This window comes from Excalfactoria chinensis, chromosome 12, assembly GCF_039878825.1.
Source record: "Excalfactoria chinensis isolate bCotChi1 chromosome 12, bCotChi1.hap2, whole genome shotgun sequence".
Taxonomy (NCBI): Eukaryota; Metazoa; Chordata; class Aves; order Galliformes; family Phasianidae; genus Excalfactoria; species Excalfactoria chinensis.
In genome coordinates, this window is record NC_092836.1 from 8,641,819 (window position 1) to 8,661,230 (window position 19,412).

Below are 19,412 nucleotides of genomic sequence, written 5' to 3' on the forward strand. Positions count from 1 at the left end.
GATCCCGCGAGACCCCCCCGCGATCCGCCGGACTTGGTGCGGTCCTAACGGCGCTTCCATATTAGGAAAGGAAGAAGGAGAGCCGGGCGAGCCAATGGGCTGCGCGCGCCGGGCGGGGCCGAACCAATGGGGAGCGAGGGGCGGAGCGGAGCGGCGCGCGGCCTGCGGGGGCCGGAAGTCGCGGAGCGGCCGTATGTGTAGCTCGGCCCCCCCCGGCGCCGCGCCCCGGCACTGCCCCCCGCCGGGCCCCGCCCCGCCGAGCCCCCCCGCCGGCACCCCGAGCCGCCGCGCCGCGCTCCCGTCGCTCTCCGGTTCCCCCCCGGTGCCGCCATGAGCGAGCTGAAGGACTGCCCGCTGCAGTTCCACGACTTCAAGTCGGTGGACCACGTGAAGGTGTGCCCGCGCTACACCGCCGTGCTGGCCCGCTCCGAGGACGATGGCATCGGGATCGAGGAGCTGGACACGCTGCAGCTGGAGCTGGAGACGCTGCTCTCCTCCGCCAGCCGCCGCCTCCGCGTCCTGGAGGCCGAGACGCAGGTGCGGCGTCCGTGTCCGTGTCCGTGTCCGTGTCCGTGTCCGTGTCCGTGTCCGTGTCCGTGTCCGTGTCCGTGACCCCCGCGGCCGTCAGCGCCCCGCACGCGGAGCCCGACACGGTCCCGCTCTTTTCCAGATCCTGACGGACTGGCAGGACAAGAAGGGAGACCGGCGGTTCCTGAAGCTGAGTAAGGAGCACGACGTGGGCACCTCCGTCAAGCACGGCAAGCCCAAGAAGCAGAAGCTGGAGGGCAAAGGGGGCCACGGGACGGGGCCGGGACCCGGCAGGCCTAAGTCCAAAAACCTGCAGCCCAAGATCCAGGAGTACGAGTTCCAGGATGACCCCATCGACGTGCCGCGGATCCCCAAGAACGATGCTCCGAACAGGTGCGTGTGTTGATGGGGGCGCTGGGATTGGCTGCTGCCTTCCTTGCCGTGCAGGAGGTCACGAGCTGCTCCCAAAGCGTCCAGCACGGCTCCACCTCACCGTGATTCCTCCGCTCTGGCCTCGCAGGTTCTGGGCGTCGGTGGAGCCGTACTGCGCCGATCTCACCAACGAGGAGGTCAGGGTGCTGGAGGAGCTGCTCAAGCCGCCGGAGGATGAGGCTGAGCACTACAAGGTGACGAGCTGCAGAGCCCCCAGCCCGTGCTCTCTCACCCCATCCCCTGCCCTGCACTGTCCATCCCTCAGTTGTTGGGCAGGCTGAGCGGTCACACCCCTCTGTGAATGCTGCGTGGCCTCTGGGGCGCTGCTGACCCACGGGCTCCTCGGCACAACCCCAGCCCTGTGCTGAGCCCCTGGTCCATCCTGCTGCAGATCCCACCGCTGGGGAAGCACTACTCACAGCGCTGGGCTCAGGAGGACCTGCTGGAGGAGCAGAAGGACGGTGCCCGGGCAGCAGCTGCAGCTGACAAAAAGAAGGGTGTTCTGGGACCACTGACTGAGCTGGACACCAAAGGTGCTGTCCCATCCCCTAGCTGTGATGGACTGCACCGAAGCTGTGTGGTGAGATCAGGGGGCTGGCATCCAGCTCCCACGGAACCGGGGCTGCTCACAACTTTCTCCTGCATCCCCTCAGATGTCGATGCTTTGCTGAAGAAGTCGGAGGCCCAGCACGAGCAGCCTGAGGACGGCTGTCCCTTCGGGCCCCTGACACAGCGTCTCCTGCAGGCCCTGGTGGAGGTGAGGGAGCTCAGGTCTGTGCGGTGGCCCCGCGAGGCGCTGCCAGGGCGACGCGAACCTTTCCCATGTGCTCTGCTTGCCAGGAAAACATCATCTCCCCTGTGGAGGACTCGCCCATCCCCGAGATCGCTGGCAAGGACTCAGGAGCCGATGGCGCTGGCACTTCTCCACGCAGCCAGAACAAGCCCTTCAGGTGAGCTGCTGCGGTGCCGCGAAGCTCGGTGCTGCGTGGTGCTTTTCCCCATCCAAATCGGGGCAGAACGCGGGCGCTTCAGAAAGCATCCGCTCTGCCCCTCGCAGCGTGCCCCACACCAAGTCACTGGAGGGGCGGATCAAGGAGGAGCTGGTGGCACAGGGCCTGCTGGAGTCAGAGGACCGTCCTGCTGAAGACTCGGAGGACGAGGTGCTGGCTGAGCTGCGCAAGAGGCAGGCAGAGCTGAAGGCGCTCAGCGCCCACAACCGCGCCAAGAAGCACGAGCTGCTGCGGTGAGTGCGGGCAGGGCACGGGGCCAGGCGGAGTGCTGGCGGTGTGAGGTAACGCTGACTCCTCTGTCCCCAGGTTGGCCAAGGAGGAACTGCACCGGCAGGAGCTGCGGCAGCGTGTCCGCATGGCTGACAACGAGGTGATGGACGCCTTCCGCAAGATCATGGCCGCCCGGCAGAAGAAGCGCACTCCCACCAAGAAGGAGAAGGACCAGGCCTGGAAGACGCTGAAGGAGCGCGAGAGCATCCTCAAGCTGCTGGACGGGTAGCAGGGCAGCTCGGGACTGGGCTGCATATCGCTGCCGTCCCTTTATGTCACAGACTGGAGTGCAGGCGCTGTGAGGACAGGAGCTGCCATGTCCCCCGCGGGTTCCCGGCGTGCCTGAACGACTGCGGGTCGGGGACGGGGTGCGCGGTCCCGGGGGGCCGGCTCCTGCTCCCGGCGCAGCTCCTGCCCGCCGCCAGCAAACCGCAGCTGGAGCGCGGGGACTCGGCCAGAGCACGCCTGGGAATAGCCGCCCTCCGCTTTCCGCTGCGCGGTTATTCTGGGCGATGGAGCTCCGCCAGGCCGGGAGCCGTCCCGTGCCTCGCTGGCTCCGGGTACAGCCGGGGCCGCCGGCGGCAGCGCGGGGAGCGGGGCGGGAGGGGGCGGAGCGGGCTCGGGATGTAGCCGTGCGCTCTGCGGCCGGGCGGGCAATAAAGGAGCATCGGCACTTGGCGGCCTGCTGTGCGCTCGGGGGGCTGCGGGGAGGCAGGGGCTGGGGGCGGGACCCCGGCCCACGCGGCGCTCCCAGCCCGGCCTGCGGGCCGCCCCTCGCGCTGCCCCCGTCATTCGCCGCCCCTCCGCGGCCCGCGGTCACGCGTGGGCACTCGGCGCCCGCGCCCCCCCATTGGCTGAGCGGCGGACGGGTCCCGCCCCCCCGCCGTGACGTCAGCGCTGTCCGGCGGTGCCGCGCCAGGAGGAGTCGCCGCTGCTCCGCGCGGGGCCGCCGCAACCGCCGGTAAGAGCGGGCGGGGCGCGGCGGGGCGGAGCCCACGCGGGGGGAGCAGCCGCGCCCACTCGCGGTTGCCTGTCGGGTCGTCGGGTCCGCTGCCATGAGCGGGGCTCCCCGCCGCGCGGGCCGTGCCCGTGGCGGGGCCGTGTCACGCGTGGGGTGGGCGCGCGGGGGCGGCGGCGGCCCGGTACGCGCGCGGGGCGCCGAACCCGCCGCCCGTCCCGTCCGCCAGCCGCGGGTACGCCGCCGTGCCCGCAGCCCGTCGCCACGCCGCCCGTCGCCCCGCGGCTGCGGCATCCCGCTGCCCCGCTGACGCCGCGTCGCGGTTCTCCCCCCCCTCACCTCCTTCCCCCAGGCGCTGCCCTCGGCCGCAGGGGCGCCATGCCGCTGGGACAGCCCGCGCCCGGCTGGAAGAAGCGCACGGAGGACATTCGCCTCATCTACGACTTCCGAGAGGTCCTGGGCACGTGAGTGGCAGGTGGCACCGGACACGGGACGGGCGGTACCGGCTGCGGGGCGGCTGCCATCCCCGTGCGGTCTCCTGGCCAACGGCGCCGCGTGGAACTCGGCCAGCTCAAATATTGGCGCAGGGCGGGGGCTCCGCGGGGCGGCACGAACGGGGATGGGCCGGGACGGCGGACGTGCAGGGGATGGGCACGCGCGGGGGACGTGACGCTGCCCGCGCCGTGTTGGCCGCGGTGGTCCCGGTGGGTCCCGGTGGGTCCCGGTGGCTCCGCGTGGCGGGGCCCGGTGCCGCTGAGGCGCCGTAAGGCTCTTAAGGCGGATTACCGGGTTAATTACGGCAGGGCTTAGGGCCGGGCTGTCCTCCACCTGCCCCACCTGGGCACCGCCGCCCCACGGACCCCGCGTGTCCCTGGGATGAACCGCGTGCCCCCCAGCAGTGGCACCGCCCACGTCCCACGGACCCACCATCCCCTCCTGCTCCCCTATAAACTGCCCAACGTTCCACTTATCACCATGGCAATGGTGGCACAGCAGTGCCCCCCCGGCTCACCCTGCTCTCCCCCCCCTCATTCCAGGGGCGCTTTCTCCGAGGTGGTGCTGGCTGAGGAGAAGGCAACCCAGAAGCTGGTGGCCATCAAGTGCATCGCCAAGAAGGCGCTGGAGGGGAAGGAGGCCGGCATTGAGAATGAGATCGCCGTCCTGCACAAGTAGGGGGGCTGCTCTGGGATGGGGGAGGGAGGGTCCTGTGCTGCCCCCACCCTAGCACGGCCCCACTGCCAGCACCCAGCACCGGCTGTTATCAGCACGGCCCTAAATAGCCCGGCACATGGTGCTGCTGCTCCCTGTCCTGCCACCAGCTGGGGGAGCTGATCCCAGCCCTTCTCACCCCACCGCGTAGGATCAAGCACCCCAACATTGTGGCCTTGGATGACATCTACGAGAGCCGCACCCACCTCTACCTCATCATGCAGCTGTGAGTGACGTGCTGGGGGGGCCGCTGGATAGGGACCGTCCCTATGAGGAAGGGCTGATGGTGTCGTGTGGCTCCTCAAGGGTGTCGGGAGGGGAACTCTTTGACCGCATCGTAGAGAAGGGTTTCTACACGGAGCGCGATGCCAGCGCGCTGATCCGGCAGATCCTGGATGCTGTGCGCTACCTGCACGACATGGGCATCGTGCACCGCGACCTGAAGGTGAGCAGCACAGGGAGCAGAGGCACAGAGATCAACATCGGGGGGTTCTCTGACATCAGCCCTCCCGCAGCCCGAGAACCTGCTGTACTACAGCCTGGAGGAGGACTCCAAGATCATGATCAGCGACTTCGGGCTCTCCAAGATCGAGGGCTGCGGCAGCGTCATGTCCACCGCCTGCGGGACACCCGGCTACGTGGGTGAGCCTGGGGGGCCAACAGCGGGCAGTGCTCCCCGTGGTACAGCACTAGGTCCCCCCCTCACTCACTGCGCTGTCCCTCCAGCCCCCGAGGTGCTGGCACAGAAGCCCTACAGCAAGGCAGTGGATTGCTGGTCCATCGGGGTCATCGCCTACATCCTGTACGTATCCCCCTCCCACATGCTGTGGCTGCGCAGGGGACACTGAGTGACCCCCATGCTGCCCCCCTCCAGGCTCTGCGGGTACCCCCCCTTCTATGATGAGAACGATGCCAAGCTCTTTGAGCAGATCCTGCGGGCCGAGTATGAATTTGACTCACCCTACTGGGATGACATCTCAGACTCAGGTGAACCCCCAGGGGTCAGCAGCTTTAGGGGAGGGCCCTGATGGGGTAGGGGCTCACAGCTGCCCTCTGCTCTTAGCTAAAGACTTCATCAGACACCTGATGGAAAAGGACCCTGACAAGCGTTTCACGTGCGAGCAGGCCCTGCAGCACCCCTGGTAAGGGATGGGGGCACTCCTCCTGGGGGGGAATGAATGGGAAAGGGTTGCTCCCCCCCCGCTGATTCCCCCGCTCTAGGATTGCTGGGGACACAGCCCTGGACAAGAACATCCACCAGTCAGTGAGCGAGCAGATCAAGAAGAACTTTGCTAAGAGCAAGTGGAAGGTGAGCACAGGGCTGTGGGGGGTGTGGGGGGGGCATGGCAGTGCTGGGAGGCAGCGCAGTGACAGGCGGTGTGCCTGGCAGCAAGCCTTCAACGCCACGGCCGTGGTACGGCACATGCGGAAGCTGCAGCTGGGAACCAGCCAGGAGGGCCCTGGGCAGATGACACCAAGCAGCCCCTGCCATGGCCAGTGGCTGGAGGGAGGCTCCAGCAGCGGTGAGCCCTGACCCCTGCTCCGTGCCATTCTGCACCCTCATGGGCCTGGGGGTGCTGCCAGGCTCTCACCCCACATTCCTCCTCCCTAAGCAGGGTTGGACTGTGAGCGGGTGCCAGCAAACAGAACCCCCCGCCTGCCCCCCAAATGAGGGGGTCTGGAGATCCCATGGGCACAACACAGGGTACGGGGTGGGTCCGTGGGGGTCCTGCTGCCTCCCCATCTGCTCCCTTTTGGGGGGAGCGGTAGTAAGGGAGGACACCCTGCCCTGCTCACCATCTCCTGGAGCGAGCCCCACGGCTGTGGAATCTGCATGGGGAGCCGCCAGGAGCACCCCCCACCCCCCAGTAGCCAACGGGGACTGCAGCCCAGCCCCCTCCTCCCCCCTTCCTGCATTTGTCCCCCAGCATGTTCAAAGAGCATTTTCCAAATGGACATTTCTATTTTATTCCTTGTAATAAAGGAAATAGACAAACGCTGCCTGGCTTGGCTCGTCTCCCAGGAGCCGGCATGCAGTGGGTGGAGACAAACTGCACCCTCCCTATGAGCACCCGGCCCCACGGCTTGCCTGGCTGCGGCCCCTCCTGGCCCGGCTCCCACCGTCCCGGCCCTTGCGGAGGTCAGCACAGAAGAGGACCTGGGGGTGGAATGAGAGGTGCTGGGTGGGCACAGCTGGCAAGGACAAACCCAGGTGTGTGTGTGTGGGGGGGGAAGGTCGGTACTCACCGCCTGCGCCCAGCCTGCATAGGGACCCCACAGCTCACGGAAGAAATCACCTGTGGAGAGATCAGACCCGGCGATGGGGGCTCAGCCCGTGCACTCCCCACGCTGCGGGTGCTGGCTCGTGCCCTCACCGATCTCCTGGTACACACGGGCGGTCAGGGAGCGGGCACCCAGCGCCGCCCCATAGCGCTGCCGGGCGATGCGCCACACGTGGGTGTCCACCGGCACCGCCTCCGCCTTGTCCAGCGCCATCAGACACACGCAGTCCGCCACCTGCCGCGAGACGCACCGTCAGCCCCGTCACAGCCCGGCCCCATCCCCGCGCCGTCACGCACCTTGTCCCCCACTCCGGGCAGGGCACACAGCGCCCTCCTGGCCTCGGCGTAGGGCGCGTCCCGCAGCCGGCACAGCCCCGCGGTTCCCATTCCCTCGGCGATGGCTTTTGCCGCGCCGCTGACGAAGCGGGCCCGATAGCCAAAGCCCAGCGCCCGCAGCTTGGCCTCCGCGTCAGAGCCTGCGGGAGGACGGCGGTGGGACGGGGACGTGGGAAGGGATGCGGGGAAAAAGGGAACGGCCGCCGACCTGCCAGCGCCGCCAGGGACGGGAAGGCGTGGAAGGGCCGCTGGTCCAGCGAGCAGAGCCGTCGGCCGAAGGCCCGGCAGAGGCGCTCGATCATGGCGGTGATGCGGGCCACGTGGTTGTTGGAGGTGCAGATGAAGGTCAGCAGACACTCCGCGGGGTCCTGCCGCAACACCCGCACCCCTGAGGCGCTACGGGTCAGCGGGGCCCGGCGGGCGGACGCCGCCATCATCATCCCGCGGGGCTGCCCCACCTGGGAAGGCGGCGGCCGTCCGGCAGAAGAGGGGGTCGGCCGCCCCCCATGCGCGGTACAGGGCCGGCAGCCGCACGTCCAGCTGGAAGTAGTCCCGCAGGATGCGGTCGGTCTCGGGGCCGGGCCCGTCCTCCCCGTACACCGTGTACCACAGCCGGCCCCGCTCCTGCCGCAGCGTCCACACGCGCTCCGCCAGCACGCCGGTCCACGCGCCGGGGCTGCTCTGCCTCCACCTGCCGGGCATCGCGCTCAGCCCAGCGGCCTCCCGCGGCACGGCGCCTGCCCGGAAGGCCCCGCCGGCTCACCGGAACGACTGCCCCGACGCCAGCACCAGGTCCAGGCGCAGCTCGGCCGGAGGGCAGCGCAGCCACCGCCACAGCGCCGGGCAGGACGAGGGGGAGTCCCGCAGCGCCATGGGATCGGGCTGCGCTCACAGCATGGCGCCCACCTGCGGCCCGGGACGCGTTCAGCTCGGCTCGGGATGCCCGCAGGCGCCCCTTTGTCCCACAGCAGCCCCCACCCCCCCTAAACCCCCATATCCTCTCACCCCCTCCCACCCCAAGCCGCCCACAAACCCAGTCCCCCCACTGTCCACTTCCCCCAGCGGCCCCCAGCACCATAGAGCTCCCCCCACCCACGCTGGCAGAGCGCCGCTTCCCGCTCTTTTAGCGCCGCTCTGGCCCCACTTCCGCTCTCTCACTGGCCCAACCCCGGAAGTTCCTCGTCCCTCCCTCCCTCCCCCCCCGTCCCGGCGGTGATGGCGGCTCGGTACGAAGCAATAGAGTTTTCTTTTTTTCCTCCAAAATAAATACAAACAGGTCCGAGCGCGGGGCCAACAACCCCGTTCCGTTCCCGGGGCCGCCCCCTCCCCCCCCCTCCCGGGGGGAATAATTTAAAGGGCAGGGCTGTACAGTATTTACAGCTCCGGGGGCACCGGGAAGGCGGGGGGGGGCAGCCCCCGTTAGGCCGCAGTCCAGCTGCGGCGGTGCCCGGTGCCGCGGCGCGTCAGTCGCTCTCGCTGGAGTCGCTGCTCTGCTCGCCCTGCACCTTGTTGCGGTGCTGCATGGCGCGGTGATACGCGATCTGCACCGACTTGCGGATGTTGGACTTGCGGCCCTCCAGCATCTTCTCCTTGTCCAGGTCCTGGTTGACGCCCAGCGGCACCAGTTTGGTGCGGGGCAGCCACTGCCTGCATGGAGCGGGGAGCCACCTCGTTTGAGGGTTACGGGCGGCTGCGCGCTGCCCCCCGGCGGCACCGCCGCTTTCCCGGCCCCTCCCCGACCCCCCCAGGCCTCACCATGTGCGCTTGTTGTCAAAGAAGAGGACGAGGTAGAGGTGCTCGCGCGCTTCCTGAGTCATCTGCTCGCCCAGCTTCAGCACCTCCAGAGGCGGCACGGGGATGGGGACCCCGTGGTGGAACATGCCCTCTCGGGGCATCTTGGGGTCGATGATCTGCCGGGAAGTCGGGGCCGATGCTGAGGCAGGGGACTAAACCACAGCCCAGCCACTGCCCCGATCCTCCAGCAGCAAGAGCCCTGAGCCCCACTGACGGCCCCAAGACCATCCCTGGCACGGGGACGGGATTCTGGGAGGTTCACATAGGTAGGTCACACTCACCAGCGCTGGGTAGGAGGGGTAGCCCCGGCACTTGGCCCACACCAGATCCAAAGCGTCCAGGGAAGAATCCTCATCCTCAGAGAGCCACCCTGCACCACGGCCAATGCCCTTCCGCACCACTACATTGGAAAGGGGGGAGAGAGGACTCGGACACGGCCCTTGCAGCTGACAGAACGGGCAGGTGTGTGGCTGGAAGGTTGTGACACTTACTGCTGTGCCCCACGCCTCGCCCAGCACCCACAGAGTAGGACTCGTTCTCTGTTCCTGATGTGTCCTCGCTGCTGTCCTCAGGGAAGTTCACGCGGGAGAAGGAGGGTTTCCCCCTGCCCTGCTTTGAGGGCGTTGTGCTGTGAGAGGGAGCAGAGCTGTGAGCAGCTTCCCAGCTTCCAGAAACTGCTTTTTGAGTGTCAGCGTGGGGGGCTCAAAAAGCTCAGAGCCCACCCGGCACCAGGGACTCAGCGGGTGTGCAGAAGGCAGACCAGATAGTGCTTCTGCCTGGAACCCTTAGCCCTGCCTCACCTGGGAGCGTACAATCACCCAAGCATGCTACAGAGCACAAAAAGGCACAAATCCCACGGCCAGGCCTGCAGCCCTCTAGCACTGGGTTAGCAGCGCTGGCCAACAGGAGAGTGAACACACCTCACCCAGCAGATGCCCGTGGCAGCAGCACACCCAGAGGCAGGCAACGTACCTGGTACGGTCTGAGGCAGCACTGCTGCTGCTGCTGCTGCTGGACTCGGAGTCGGAGCTGCTGCGTGGAAGGTTACAGTCGTTGCGGTACACCAGGAAGCTCTTCTTCACTGGCTGGTTCCCACTGCTGAAGCCATTGGCCGGCAGGTCTGCAGATAACAAACGACAGAGGAGCATTACGAGGGCACAGTGCCCTCCACGTGCTCCCTGCAGGGCTGCGGCTGCCGCACTCACCCATGGGAGCATCTTCGGTGGATTTGTCGCTGTCGCTATCGGAGCTGGAGCTGGGGCGTGGGCTTCGGCCCCGCTTCCTCTGCCGCTGGGAGGACCCCATAATGGGGAGCTGTGGGGGGCCTATGGGGCTGTTCCCATGGCCGGGAGCTATCTGGCTGTCTCGATTCTTGGGGGGACGTCCTGGACGTTTTGGAGGTCCTGCAGTTTTAGGGTTCTTCTTGGAGAAGAGCACTGAGGTCCTCCTGCCCACTTCATGTGCTGGAGTGGAAGAAGAATTGGGACCCAGACCTGGAGGAGGGATGAAAAGGCATCAGCCACAGCCTGCAGGACCTGTCAGGGAACGGGTGGCAGTGGCAGAAAAGGAAGAGTTCCATTTCTCAAAGCTCCACTGCAGCCTCAAAAAACAATGATCCTAAATGCTCTCTGCCTGTATGATAGCCTGCTTTTTCAGGTCTCAAGGGAACACGATCCCAAGGTGACAAACCTCAGTGACACCTGCCAGCTGTGCCTGAGGACTCTGCGAGGTGGAACCTGAGCTGTGCTCTCTGAGAAGCACGGCTCAGCACCTGCTCCCACCAACTCCTGGCACCAAGGAGACTGCAGCTGGCATGAAGTTGGCTCCCAGCCCCTGCAGGGCATTTGGAACATGGGCATCTCTGCTGCAAGTAAGCAGTCAGCCTAGGGAAAGTGTGCAGCAAGGAAAATGGTGGGAGATGAGGGAATCCTCCAGACAGATCCTAAGGAGTTGCTATGGGTGAGGTTTGTGTGCGAGGCCCCCTGCCTTTGCTCTACTACACAGCCTGTCCAGGTGTGGTTCTCTGCCATTCCCCAGCAAACAGCAGCATTTTGGAGGAGCAGTACCTTTGCCGGTCTCCTGGCTGCTGCTCTCCTCAGCAGCACTGTCTGTCTGAAGATCCTTCTCACAGGGGTTGTGCGACTGCAGGACCCCCCTGGCAGAGGAGCTATGCCGCTCCAGCCCATCTCGGCCCAGGTCCCGGGGGTGCGCCAGCTTCCGCCGCAGGACCGTGATCTCCTTCTTGATCATCTTGGCCCGGCGGGACCGTCCTATGCTCTGCTTGCCAGCATTGACCTCATCCAGCCGCTCCAGCAAGATCTTCAGCTGCTCCTCCAAGGGCAGGTGCTTCTGATTTTCCGAGAGCAGCAGTCGCATGTCTTCTGAGGGCACAAAGAGGATGAAAGGAATCAGAAACTTTTTGGAGACCCCTTACACACAAGGGCACGGGGCTTTCCCTCAGGAGGAAAATAACGTACGCAGTACCAAACACCCACGAGCACAGAATGTTACCAAAAGGCACCCTGAGAAAGAACCCTGTGGGAACCAAGCCAGTTGGGACTGCTGGGGAAGGCAGGCTGATCTGCAGTACAGGGAATGCTAAGGGCTTCCATCAGCTGAGGATACAGCAGTAAAAAAAGAAAGGGATTTGTAACAGGAAGGACACAGAAGAAATAAATGAGCTGAAATAACTCTGAAGCATTCAAGACTAGGGAAGACCTTGAAGTTCAAGAGTAGGGAAGACCCCTGGTCTGCCTTCAGCCCTTCACATGCTGGAACAGGGAGAGGAGAACCCTAAAAGGACCCTTCTCAGGTGAGTTATTCCTGGTGTTGTTCCCCACTACCCAGCAGGAGACAACAAGAACAGCCCTAAGGTGCCCAACTGCTGGGACTTAAGCTCTCAGTAGCTCTCCTGCACCAGGACAGGGGACAAGCACCCACCGTCCTCTATGTCCTGGACCTGAGCCTCTTCTACAGTCACGCAGTGTGGGAAGTGCATGCCTGTCTCAAAGTCAATGCCCATCTTCTCTGCCTGCCGGCGAGCTTGCCGCAGAACCACGCCTCCCTGCTCCCGCAGACGGACGGCCGCCCGGTAGAAGATGGTGTCTTTGGCATTGTATTTCAAACAGTTGTTGATGATCAGGTTGAAATCTTCCTCAAAGTCATCGAAATTCAGATAGCGGTACGCTTCCAGGTTTTGTTTCATTGTCTGAAAATCCATTGGCTTCTTGATGTGATCCAGGTAGTCTGGGACCTGTATTGGGAAAAGAGCCCGTGCTGAGAACCTGGAGACCTTGTTGGTACCACCTGCTCCAAGAAAACAGTTGTTAAAGGAAGGAGGTATTGCTCTGCAGTGCTCTGTGCAAACACACCTCTGGAAAAGCTGCCTGCCTTTGCAGCTAAAGGAGTTGTGGTTCAGTAGTGCCTCTGGACTAGAGTCCATGTGTTATACTCAAATCTATTAGAGCAAACACACTTAGAAACATTTTTGTGCAGCTTCTCAGGGATGAGGGTAAGTACAGACACGTAGAACAGATTGGCCTGGGTGGGAGCAATGGCTGTGGGTGGGACCATGCAGCCAGGTCACCTCCAAGCCCACCTGCTGCCAGAGCTGCACAGCACCAGCACTCCCTCTCCCACCTCCCCAAAGAGGGAATCACCACTGATATTCTCAGAAATCACTTCCCTTGCCCCTAGAAGGGACATTTCTGTGCTGTGCTCAGTCTGTTACCAAGCAGAGGGTTTTGCAAGAGGACACATAAGAGCATGTCACCTGCCTGGAGCTGAGTGCAGCCATTCTGCCTTTCCCAGGCAGAAGCCCCTGTCCTGTCACAGACAGTGGGGAATCACCAGTAACACAAACAGAGGAGCTGAGTGCTGTACTCCTGGCCACCAGCAGCTGCCAGCAGCACCTCTTCTGCTGCGCATCTGGCTCTCCCAGGACAGGCGGTGCTGCACACATCCCCCTTGAGTGCGTGGTGTTGGGACTGGAAACCATCAGCAGGCTGCCCAGAGGGCATCCAGAGCAGAGAGCCCCAAGGCAAGTGTGAGTGAAGTAGAAATCTGGGGGAGGGGGTTCTTACTTCGTAGATTTCTGTTACCTCAGACAGAGGGACCGGCTCACTGAAGATGTTGCCCGTGTCTTTCTCCTGCAGGTGCTCGAGCGTCTTGCGGAGGAGGATGAGGAAGGGGGTCAGCTGCATTTCCAGTGCCACCTGCTGCACTTTGATCTGAAAAAGAAGAACAGAGCATGACTGAGCATTATGCCACAGCGACAGCCTCCAGGAGCAGCTTAGCAGACCCACAGGACAGTGCCACCTCTCCCTGCTGCAGTGGGGCTGCATTCTTCGAGTGGGACTGCACGGGATATGTGTTGCACCTCAACGTCATCTCTAGAGAGCAGAGGTGAGGCACAGGCCCCAGCACCCATGTTCCCCACAGCAGCCTTGCACAGCAGCCGCCTTCATGCAGAGCTGCTGGGACAGGGCACAGCGCAACTGAGGGGACCCTGTGCCCACCGTGCAGCTTACAGAGGGCAACTGACCAGCACTCTGGAAAGCCTGTACTCACGCCCACCCCAGCAGCTCCCCAAGGAGGGGCAAACAATCGTTACCGTCTCTCTCTTGAGCTTCTCCCGCTTGCGTATCAGCTCCACCAGCAAGCGCGCGCGCTCTAGGTCATGGCGGAGGCGCTGCCATGACTTCAGCTGCTCCTTCAGGGCCCAGTTCTTATCCTCAGTGTCTCTCTGCAGGAACATCAGAGACTGTGAGCTGACAGGAGAAGTGTTTCCCATCTCTTCCTTCCTGGCTGTGTGCGAGGGCTCTTCTCTTGTACAGGGAACCAGCACGCCTGACCTGTTGTCTCAGTGAACATCCCAACTCCCCTGCTGTATGGGTGACTCACAGAGACAGCCCAAATGCTGCCTACAGCTCAGTGCCTGCTCCATGGTCACCCAGCCGTGAGGATGCCAGAAAGCGAACTCTGGAAATACTCAGCCTAACATGACTACATGCAGGCAGCTGCCCAGGACCACAGAGCAGCAATAACAGCGTCCAGGCAGCTGCCCAGAGCTCTAGTCAATGGCAAACAGGGCAAAACAGGAAGACGGCTCTGGTTACCTTCACTTCTGGAGCATCAAAAAACTTGCTGACTTTTATTCTGCTGCTGTAAGCCAAAGATGAGCAAATAAAAATGAGAGGGGGTAAAAGCAGAAGAAACCTCTAACTGATCACCATCTTCAAAGGACTTGGAAAGGCTTAGACAGAGAGCCAGAGGAAAGATCTTCCTCTGGCACCAGAGACCTCACATCTGTGAAGCAGTGACTGAAGGCTGAGTCAAACAGCAGGCCAAGAGCACCACCCACAGGGATTGTTCCCACAGCTATTTCAGGACCTGTGAGGCCTTGGTTTCTTCCAGACCATGTCTGGGGATCCCTGGCCACCCCTCTCAATGCCCACTGACACAAGTGGCCTCAGGTTAGAGCCCACTTCTGTCAGCTTTGTCACAGCTGCCAGCTGAACGCCGGCAAGAGGAATGAGCTCCTGCACACAACGGGGCAGGCTTCCCTTCCCATGGCAGGCTGCCAAAGGCGGCTCCGTCTGGCAAATCTCTGAATGCTGAGAGTGGAGGAGAAGGTAAAGCAGCAAAAGCAGGCAGCTGGGGCGGTATCGGGACATAGAACTCTTTTCTCCAACCCCCTTCTGAGCCCGAAGGCACCACCACATGCAGCAAACGCTTTGAGCCCACAGCTGCAAAGGCACAGGAAGCACACACAGACACCCAAGTTGCCCCTCGGCACCCCAAAAACGCAGCGTGTACCTGATCACAGTTCCTCTGGGACTGCAGGTGTGTCTGAAGGCGGCGCAGCAGAGGGACACCGTTGCGGGATTGCCTCTTCAGAGTCCAGTAGCTGTGCAGCCTCTGCATGAACTGACTCTTCCTCTGGATAGTTAAACGATTGGTGATCTTGCTGAGCCTGAAGAAGGGACAAGAGTCACAAACCCAGTCAGCAAAGCAAACCTGGCCACAGCAGAAGCCCCAGCGTAGCAGTGAGGCCACCCACGAGCTCCTCAGACTGAGCACACACCTTTGCGTAGCAGAAATCCCTGAAGGGCCAAGGAACGAGGGGCAGTAGCACACCACAGACAGCTACACTAGCAAACATTCAGCTTTGTCTCTCCTAAAGGCATTTTCCTTTCTCTCCTTTCCTCCTGACTGTTCCAGATTGGGGTGCAAGGCGAGGGCACTGGCAGCTGGGCCTTTCACAGCTCCCTGCGGCCCCGAGACCACGGCACGGCTGTCCCAAAGCTGTGATTCACCCGGCTTATTATGCTGGCAGCAAGGGGCCACCCAAGACGACAAAGGCCCTATTCAAACATTACCAGACAGCTCCGCAGCCCCGAGGAGTTTGTAGCATGAACAAATCTGGGAAAGCGTGAGGAGGGGTGGGCAGATGCCAGCAGAACACAGCTTGCTGTTGGAACTAAGGAAGAACTACCCTGAACAGCCCCAAACAAAACAAAAGGGGTTTTCCTCCTCTTTACAATGGCAGAGCCTGAAGCGACTGAGACAGCCTCTTCCACCAGCACAGTTAAGAGATGCCCCAATAGGTGGGACTGAAGCGTGGACCCCATATCTCCATGTCCTGCAGGGCCAGCTCTTCACACAGGGTGACCCGACCTGCATCCGCATCAGCTGAAGGCAGACAGCATCCTCATCTGCTGTCATTGGTTGCTCACAGCTTCTACAGGAAGACATTTGGCATTCTAGCAACCGCCCTTGAAGAATAATTAATCCCAACAGGAAGGCCTGGGGTGAGGTTAACAGCTTCTACCTCGGTGTGTGTTTCACTGTGAGCCCGAGGGTAGCAGAAAGAGCCTACAAACAGCTTGCCAGTGCATCCACACGTGGGAACAGAGAGGCTCAGGTTATGGAACGCACCCTGAGCGAGTGAGCCGTACCATAGTTAGCACATGAACACCATGGCACGAAGCCACCAATCCTGCAGCTCAGACCTACCCACACAAGTCCTCCAAACTGCCCACAGAGCAAACCCCACAATGCCTGCATACCCCCTCCTGCCCCACAAGAGCCCTGAAGGAGCCCTGCCAGGAGGCAGTGGCCCCATGCCGTGATGGCTGCAACTCAGAGACCTGAGGGCCAGCAAGTGCAGCTTCGGTGTGGTGTCCCAGCTGCAGTGAGGAGCACCTGGTTGGTGACTCATAGCCACCAAGGCAAACACTGCCCTGCCCAGCTCCAGCTGTGCACCACAGGCATGCTGCAAGGCTGGGAAGCAGCAGGGCTGTGTGGGGCCAGCTGCAGCAAAAGGAAGGTGGCCTCTGCTTTCTTCCTGCAACCTGCTCCAACACACAGGAGAAGAGCTCTGGGAGCCCCCAGCTGCTTCCTGCCACCCCTGGCCAAGCTCGGTTGCTGTCATGAAGCCAGCGGCATCTATTTCCTGTGCAGGCACCTCGTGGGGCTGCACATCTCACTCCTCTCTGCAGGAAAGCCAGAGGAAACCACAAACAGCCCTGGGAAGAGCAATGTGAAAAGCACTTGTGCAAAAAGACAGCTCCTGCATGCAAAGTGAGACATGAGATGCTGAGAAAGGGACAGGCTTCTCCCGAGCAAGGGGAAGGCAGCGAGTTGTACCTGTGGGGGGGGATGCAGGGAACAGAAACCACAGGTGCTGCAGCTCGTTTTTCCGCCAGGATCTTCCGCGCCTTCTTCATTTTGATTCTCGACTTGGCCTTTGCCTTTTTCACCTTCTCGGAGCTCCAGCTCTTGCCTTCCTCCTCCTCTTCCTCATCTTCCTCTTCCCCCTCACTGTGGGAAAGTGCGGGAAGCCTGCGCACGGAGCCCGGAGGTGTGTGGATGTCACAGTAGGCAGTTTTGCGCACGCTGAAGGAGGTCCCGTTTGCTCCCGTCTCACGGACAGGCTCCATTTTCATGTAGAGTCCAGCCTGCTGGGCACAGGTGACGTGGAAAGCAGTGTAACAGTTTGCCTTGTGACACTGGATGCAAGCCCCAGAGCCACGCTGCTTGCAAATATAGCAGGTCAGCTTCCACCGCGCAGGTGGGATGTGCTCAATGCTGTCTATAGGTTCCAGGAAGACCGTGTTGGCAAAGCACACCTCCGGGATCCAGAGGGCACAGACCACGTGTGCCCAGCGCCCATCGTCCGTCTGCTTGAACGCACCGCCCTTGTTGGGGCACAGGGCGCAGTCCACGGCTCGTGAGGGTGACTGCAGGCACCTCCTGCAGAGCCACTGTCCCTCGGGGATGTAGGGCACCCCGTAGCATTCCTGGTGCACGGCCAGGTTGCACATATCACAGAAGAGGATAACGTTGCTGTTCTGGCACTCCCCGTCATTGCAGATGCAGCACACGGCATCCTCATCAACCAAGGCGTTGGGGTCCCCCTTGTTGTGGCTCTCGAAGTATGACTCCTTCTCCAGCCTGTCCATCAGGTACTCAAAGATCTCCTGGGGAATGGGACTGACGCCCTCTGTCTTCCGCCGCTCATTCATGATATCCAGCCAGATGTAATCTTCCTCGTCCATGTCGTACTCCACCTCCTCATCCAGCTCCTCCGCTGACTTCTCAATGTACCTGGAAGGGGAAAGCACGAGAGGGTGAGAGTTCTGCATATTACAGCCCAAAAAAAACCCCACAACAAACAGAAAACCCCAGCAGCGCTCAGAAGCTGAAGGTGCTGCACTGCTTGGGGTGCATTTGGCACAGCACAGCTGGATGTTCAGACAAAGTAACAAGCCACAGACACTGGAGACTCGTCAACAAAAGACAGGAGCTTGCACAAGCAGCAAGTGGACACCCGGTTCCCCAGACACAAGAGCACTGGCCCTGCTGCAAATGGGGTGCAGACAGTGCCCTGCTTTGGTAATTCTGCCTGTTGCCACCTGGGGGTGAGGCAAGGTGAACTGTGGGGAAAAGCCAGAAGCCCCTGCAACCCTGCTCCATCTGTCCTGCTCCATCTGCAACGACCAGCAGCCGGAATGCAGCACCACACTGAGCACTATACAGACACCTTATGGGGAGCTCTCTTTTCCAGCAGCGTGACACAAGCCCACGTTATTCCTCTGTGCCTGCAGCTTGGTGCCAGCCCCTCAGGCAGCACTGTGGCTAAGAGGGCAGAGATGGCAGTGAGAGCACCGCTACAATGCCCAATATTGGCACTGAAACAAACCACATATGGAAAGCCCACAGGGCCACGAGAACACATTAAGCCTGCGAATGCACACGGCTTAATGTGTTCTCTCACACAGCACCAGCTGAACTCTGGTGCTGGGGGGCTCCTGACTTATCCTAGAGCATCTCCAAAGAGCAGCGGGGAAGGCAGAAGGAAACTCACCTTCTTCCATAGAACGGCTGGGTCAGGGGGGCCCTTAAAGCCCACCCAGCTCAATCCCCGCTGCGGGCTGCCTGCCTTGCACCAACCTGTACACGGATGGGGCACCCACAGCTCTGGACAGCTATGCCAGCACTTCACCGCCCCCTAACACACAACCCGAACGGTTTAAGCCCATTCCCCCCCCCCTATCACTAGACCGCAAGCAGTCGCTCCCCACGTTTGCTCCAAGCTCCCCTTCAGCCCCTATAACCACACCGGCACCACAAGAGCGCCGCGCTCAGACTGCAGGCAAAGCTGCCGGGCGGCACCCGAGAGCCGCGCGGCCCCCATCCCACCATGGCGGAGCGGCGGCGGTTGGCCGGGACACCCCGGTACCTGTAGTAGGAGGTGGGGCGCGGCGGCGCGTCGGGCGTGTCCTGCTCCAGCTCCCGGTACACCACCTCGGGCAGCTTGGGGGCCGCGCCGGCCGAGGCGTTGTGGTGGTGGTGGTGGTGGTGGTGGTTGGAGTCCTTGCGCTTCTCCTTGCTCTTCTGCTTGGCCGACTTGGGCGCGGCGGCGGAGGCGGCTGCCGCCTGGCTGTCCCCGTTCTCTTTGCCGCCGCCGTTGTCCGGCGCCTCCTCGGCGGCCTCCTCGTCCTCCGACACCACGTCCAGGTTGTCGAAGATGCTGATGCGGTGCACGCGGCCGTGCAGGTCCACCTCCACCATGCGCTGGGCCTGCGCGTAGGTCATCACCTCGCGGCCCGGAGACTGCGACGCCTCGGAGGGGTTGGGGGACGGCTTGTCGGCGGTACCGGCGCGGCCCTGCCGGCCCTTCTTCTTGTGCTTGCGGAGCGGCGGCTGCTGCGGCGGCGGCGGGTTGTCGTGGTCATAGTGGTACAGGTGGTACTCGATGCCGCTGTAGCTCTTGTAGATCTTACGGCAGCTGCCCACCGGGCACTCGTAGGGCGGCTTGGTGGCCCGCAGGTTGTGGCAGAACGTCTTCACGTCGAAGTCGACCCCCATGGCGCGGCCTGCGGCCTCGTGCGGGGAGCGGGGCGATGGGGCCCGGCCCTGTGCCGCCTCCCGCCGCGCTCAGCGGCCCCGCGCCATGGCCCGGCCCGCAACAATGGAGGAGCGCGGGGCGCCGCTGGGTAAAGCGCGCGGCGGCCTTAGCAACCGCACTTTCGCCACGGCGCCGGCGGAGCGGGCGGGACGGGCCGCGGGAGGGCGGAGAGGGGCGGG

The 19,412-nt window shown here is 62.9% G+C and overlaps 4 protein-coding genes across 8 annotated transcripts; 2 read left to right on the forward strand and 2 right to left on the reverse strand.

Annotated features, from left to right (window-relative positions):
- Window positions 1-144: 144 nt before the first annotated feature.
- On the forward strand, window positions 145-3,018 carry TADA3 (transcriptional adaptor 3). 2 transcript variants are annotated; one of them, XM_072347543.1, is made up of 8 exons: window positions 145-537; window positions 671-921; window positions 1,049-1,154; window positions 1,352-1,493; window positions 1,614-1,717; window positions 1,801-1,910; window positions 2,018-2,203; window positions 2,277-3,015. In XM_072347543.1, the coding sequence occupies exons 1-8, from the start codon at window positions 331-333 to the stop codon at window positions 2,467-2,469; spliced, it is 1,299 nt and encodes a 432-aa protein (XP_072203644.1). In that variant the 5' UTR covers window positions 145-330; the 3' UTR covers window positions 2,470-3,015. The 2 variants fall into 2 exon arrangements, with proteins under 2 accessions (XP_072203644.1, XP_072203643.1); XM_072347542.1 differs by having other exon boundaries at window positions 1,352-1,717; window positions 2,277-3,018.
- Window positions 3,019-3,116: 98 nt separating this feature from the next.
- Window positions 3,117-6,159, forward strand: CAMK1 (calcium/calmodulin dependent protein kinase I). Its single transcript, XM_072347544.1, has 12 exons — window positions 3,117-3,201; window positions 3,551-3,662; window positions 4,236-4,367; window positions 4,559-4,633; window positions 4,714-4,852; window positions 4,923-5,049; window positions 5,134-5,209; window positions 5,282-5,394; window positions 5,471-5,549; window positions 5,629-5,716; window positions 5,798-5,930; window positions 6,024-6,159. The coding sequence occupies exons 2-12, from the start codon at window positions 3,577-3,579 to the stop codon at window positions 6,077-6,079; spliced, it is 1,104 nt and encodes a 367-aa protein (XP_072203645.1). The 5' UTR covers window positions 3,117-3,201; window positions 3,551-3,576; the 3' UTR covers window positions 6,080-6,159.
- A 293-nt stretch (window positions 6,160-6,452) lies between these two features.
- On the reverse strand, window positions 6,453-8,184 carry OGG1 (8-oxoguanine DNA glycosylase). 3 transcript variants are annotated; one of them, XM_072347545.1, is made up of 8 exons: window positions 8,122-8,184; window positions 7,789-7,931; window positions 7,484-7,716; window positions 7,234-7,413; window positions 6,987-7,165; window positions 6,783-6,924; window positions 6,655-6,704; window positions 6,453-6,565 (listed from the first exon to the last, which is right to left on the reverse strand). In XM_072347545.1, exons 2-8 carry the CDS (start codon window positions 7,896-7,898, stop codon window positions 6,470-6,472), a joined length of 990 nt encoding a protein of 329 aa, XP_072203646.1. In that variant the 5' UTR covers window positions 7,899-7,931; window positions 8,122-8,184; the 3' UTR covers window positions 6,453-6,469. The 3 variants fall into 3 exon arrangements, with proteins under 3 accessions (XP_072203646.1, XP_072203648.1, XP_072203647.1); XM_072347547.1 differs by having other exon boundaries at window positions 8,118-8,162; XM_072347546.1 differs by lacking the exon at window positions 8,122-8,184 and having other exon boundaries at window positions 7,789-8,000.
- Window positions 8,185-8,253: 69 nt separating this feature from the next.
- BRPF1 (bromodomain and PHD finger containing 1) lies at window positions 8,254-19,384 on the reverse strand. 2 transcript variants are annotated; one of them, XM_072347534.1, is made up of 13 exons: window positions 18,565-19,384; window positions 16,470-17,429; window positions 14,637-14,793; window positions 13,432-13,563; window positions 12,920-13,048; window positions 11,760-12,072; window positions 10,886-11,197; window positions 10,025-10,312; window positions 9,792-9,939; window positions 9,311-9,447; window positions 9,101-9,219; window positions 8,781-8,935; window positions 8,254-8,672 (listed from the first exon to the last, which is right to left on the reverse strand). In XM_072347534.1, exons 1-13 carry the CDS (start codon window positions 19,191-19,193, stop codon window positions 8,489-8,491), a joined length of 3,663 nt encoding a protein of 1,220 aa, XP_072203635.1. In that variant the 5' UTR covers window positions 19,194-19,384; the 3' UTR covers window positions 8,254-8,488. The 2 variants fall into 2 exon arrangements, with proteins under 2 accessions (XP_072203635.1, XP_072203634.1); XM_072347533.1 differs by having other exon boundaries at window positions 10,886-11,200.
- Window positions 19,385-19,412: the final 28 nt, after the last annotated feature.